Source organism: Borostomias antarcticus (genome assembly GCF_949987555.1).
Source record: "Borostomias antarcticus genome assembly, chromosome: 18".
NCBI lineage: Eukaryota > Metazoa > Chordata > Actinopteri > Stomiiformes > Stomiidae > Borostomias > Borostomias antarcticus.
Window position 1 is genome coordinate 15,582,468 of NC_140251.1, and position 2,500 is coordinate 15,584,967.

At 53.7% G+C, this 2,500-nt stretch overlaps 1 protein-coding gene across 1 annotated transcript in view; it reads left to right on the forward strand.

The window, feature by feature from the left end:
• Nucleotides 1-2,500, forward strand: part of plcg2 (phospholipase C, gamma 2) — a gene marked incomplete at its 5' end in the record, with an annotated part of 22,561 nt that overhangs the window by 7,779 nt on the left and 12,282 nt on the right. The window contains 3 exons of the mRNA XM_084453088.1: nt 263-423; nt 1,258-1,458; nt 2,033-2,155. Of these exons, the coding sequence (XP_084309214.1) occupies nt 263-423; nt 1,258-1,458; nt 2,033-2,155 (485 nt within the window). The remainder of the gene's footprint in view (nt 1-262; nt 424-1,257; nt 1,459-2,032; nt 2,156-2,500) is intronic.

Sequence of the window (2,500 nt, forward strand, 5' to 3'; positions counted from 1 at the left end):
GATGAGTGATAAGTGTGTGTGTGCACAACAGCAGCAAAATAGTTAACGTTAGAGGACTCAGCAGTGTAACTGCTTTAACCACCAACACTACAGTTAATGTTATGGCCGCTATCTAAGCAAAACAGAAACAAGCCAGCCCTGCCCAAAAGCCAGGCTGCAACTGGCCTGGTTAACAGTGTTGTCCTCCCTCCTCTCTCTCTCTTCCCTCATTTCTTCCTCTCCTTCTACCTCCAACTCTGGCCGCCCCCCACGGCCCCCCCAGTCTGTAGACCACTTCACGGAGCCCTGGTTCCACGGTTCCACGGGCCGGCAGGTGGCGGAGCGGCTGCTCCAGGAGTTTTGCGCCGAGTCGGGGGGGCAGGACGGAACCTTCCTTGTCCGGGTGAGCGACACCTTCGCCACCGACTTCACACTCTCCTTCTGGTAAGAGACTCTTTCTCCTCTTTTCTCCTGTTTGTGTGTGTGTGTGTGTGTGTGTGTGTGTGTGTGTGTGTGTGTGTGTGTGTAACCCATCTGTTTCGGCATGCCCAGGGCGGGATGTTTCACTCAGTTACACCGCTCACTCCACACCACAGGACATCTGGTTCACGGCACCATTGTAACCCATCTGTTTCAACATGCCCAAGGCAGGATTAGAACCCGGGTCTCCCGCTTGGGAGGCAGAAGCGCTGGCAGTTGCGCCAATAGGGACGTCCCTCTTGGAGGGACTGTCAGCACTCCATCGAGGAGTGAGTTTCACCAGCTGCTCTCACGTTTCACTCGGTTTCATCACCCCCCGAAACTCACTCCACACATGCGGGTCATGGCACCATTGTAACCCATCTGTTTCGGCATGCGCAGGGCGGTTTTAGTACCCGGGTTTCCCGCTTGGGAGGCGTACGCACTGACAGTTGCGCCAATAGAGACATCCCTCCTGGAGGGACTGTCAGCGCTGCTTGGAGGAGTGAGTTTCACCAGCTACTCTTATGTTTCATTTGGCTACATGTGCATGTATGCCTGTGAGTGTGTGTGTGTGTGTGTATGTGTATGTATGTGTTTGGACATACATGTATGTGGGGACAGCCATGTTTCACTGCTGTATATTTATTGTGTGTGTGTGTGTGTGTGTGTGTGTGTGTGTGTGTGTGTGTGTGTGTGTGTGTGTGTGTGTGAGACCCACCACGTGTCTACGAGGACATGGAAGGTGTGTGAGGAGCAGCCATGTTTCACCGTTCTATATTTTGTGTGTGTGCCTGTTGTGTGTTTGGTGTGTCACAGGCGCAGTGGGCGGGTCCAGCACTGTCGCCTCCGCTCGGGGTTAGAGGGAGGTCAGACCTACTTCTACCTGACGGACAACCTGCACTTCCCCAGTGTGTACTGCCTCATCCAGCACTATAGGGACAGCCCCCTCCGCTGCCAGGACTTTGACCTCCGCCTCACAGACGCCGTGCCTGTACCCAACCCACACCTGCAGGAGGGGTGAGACACACACACACACACACACACACACACACACACACACACATACACACACACACATACACACACACACATACACACACACACATACACACACACACATACATAAACGTACAAACAAGATGACTTTCTATCCTTCACATCCATCTCCCCCCCACCTCTCACTCACCCATCTCTCCCAACTCACCTCTCACTCACCTGTCTCCCCCCACCTCTCTCTCACCTATCTCTCCCATCTCACCTCTCACTCACCTGTCTCCCCCCATCTCTCCCAACTCACCTCTCACTCATCTGTCTACCCCCACCTCTCTCTCACCCATCTCTCCCATCTCACTCACCTGTCTCCCCCCATCTCTCCCAACTCACCTCTCACTCATCTGTCTACCCCCACCTCTCTCTCACCCATCTCTCCCAACTCACCTCTCACTCACCTGTCTCCCCCCACCTCTCTCTCACCCATCTCTCCCATCTCACCTCTCACTCACCTGTCTCCCCCCACCTCTCTCTCACCCATCTCTCCCATCTCACTCACCTGTCTCCCCCCACCTCTCTGCCCCCCCCCCCCCTCCCCCAGGTGGTTCTATAGTAACCTGAGTCGTGGTGAGGCGGAGGACTACCTGCTGAGGATCCCCAGAGACGGGGCCTTCCTCATCAGACAGAGAGAGGAGGAGCTGGAATCCTACGCCATCACATTCAGGTAGACACACACACACACACACACACACACACACACACACACACAGGGGTGTAGGTTTGATTTGAGCTTTGGTAGGGACGCACTGGGTTGTTGTTGTTTCACGTAGTCTGGATTGAATCTGGGCGGTGGCCGATTCAGATTAATTTCCGTCGTCACTGGGCAATGTGACAACGAATGACAAGGTTTATCCACAAAACCTACATCTGTTGAGTCAGACTATAATCTCACCTGTAACCCTGATGCATCTCCTGCCTCTCCTGATCCTGCATTTCTGCTGCTTTGACCAAAACAAATTACAATGTCCATTTTTGTCTTCTTTTTTTCTGGTGGCATTTTTCTCTCCAC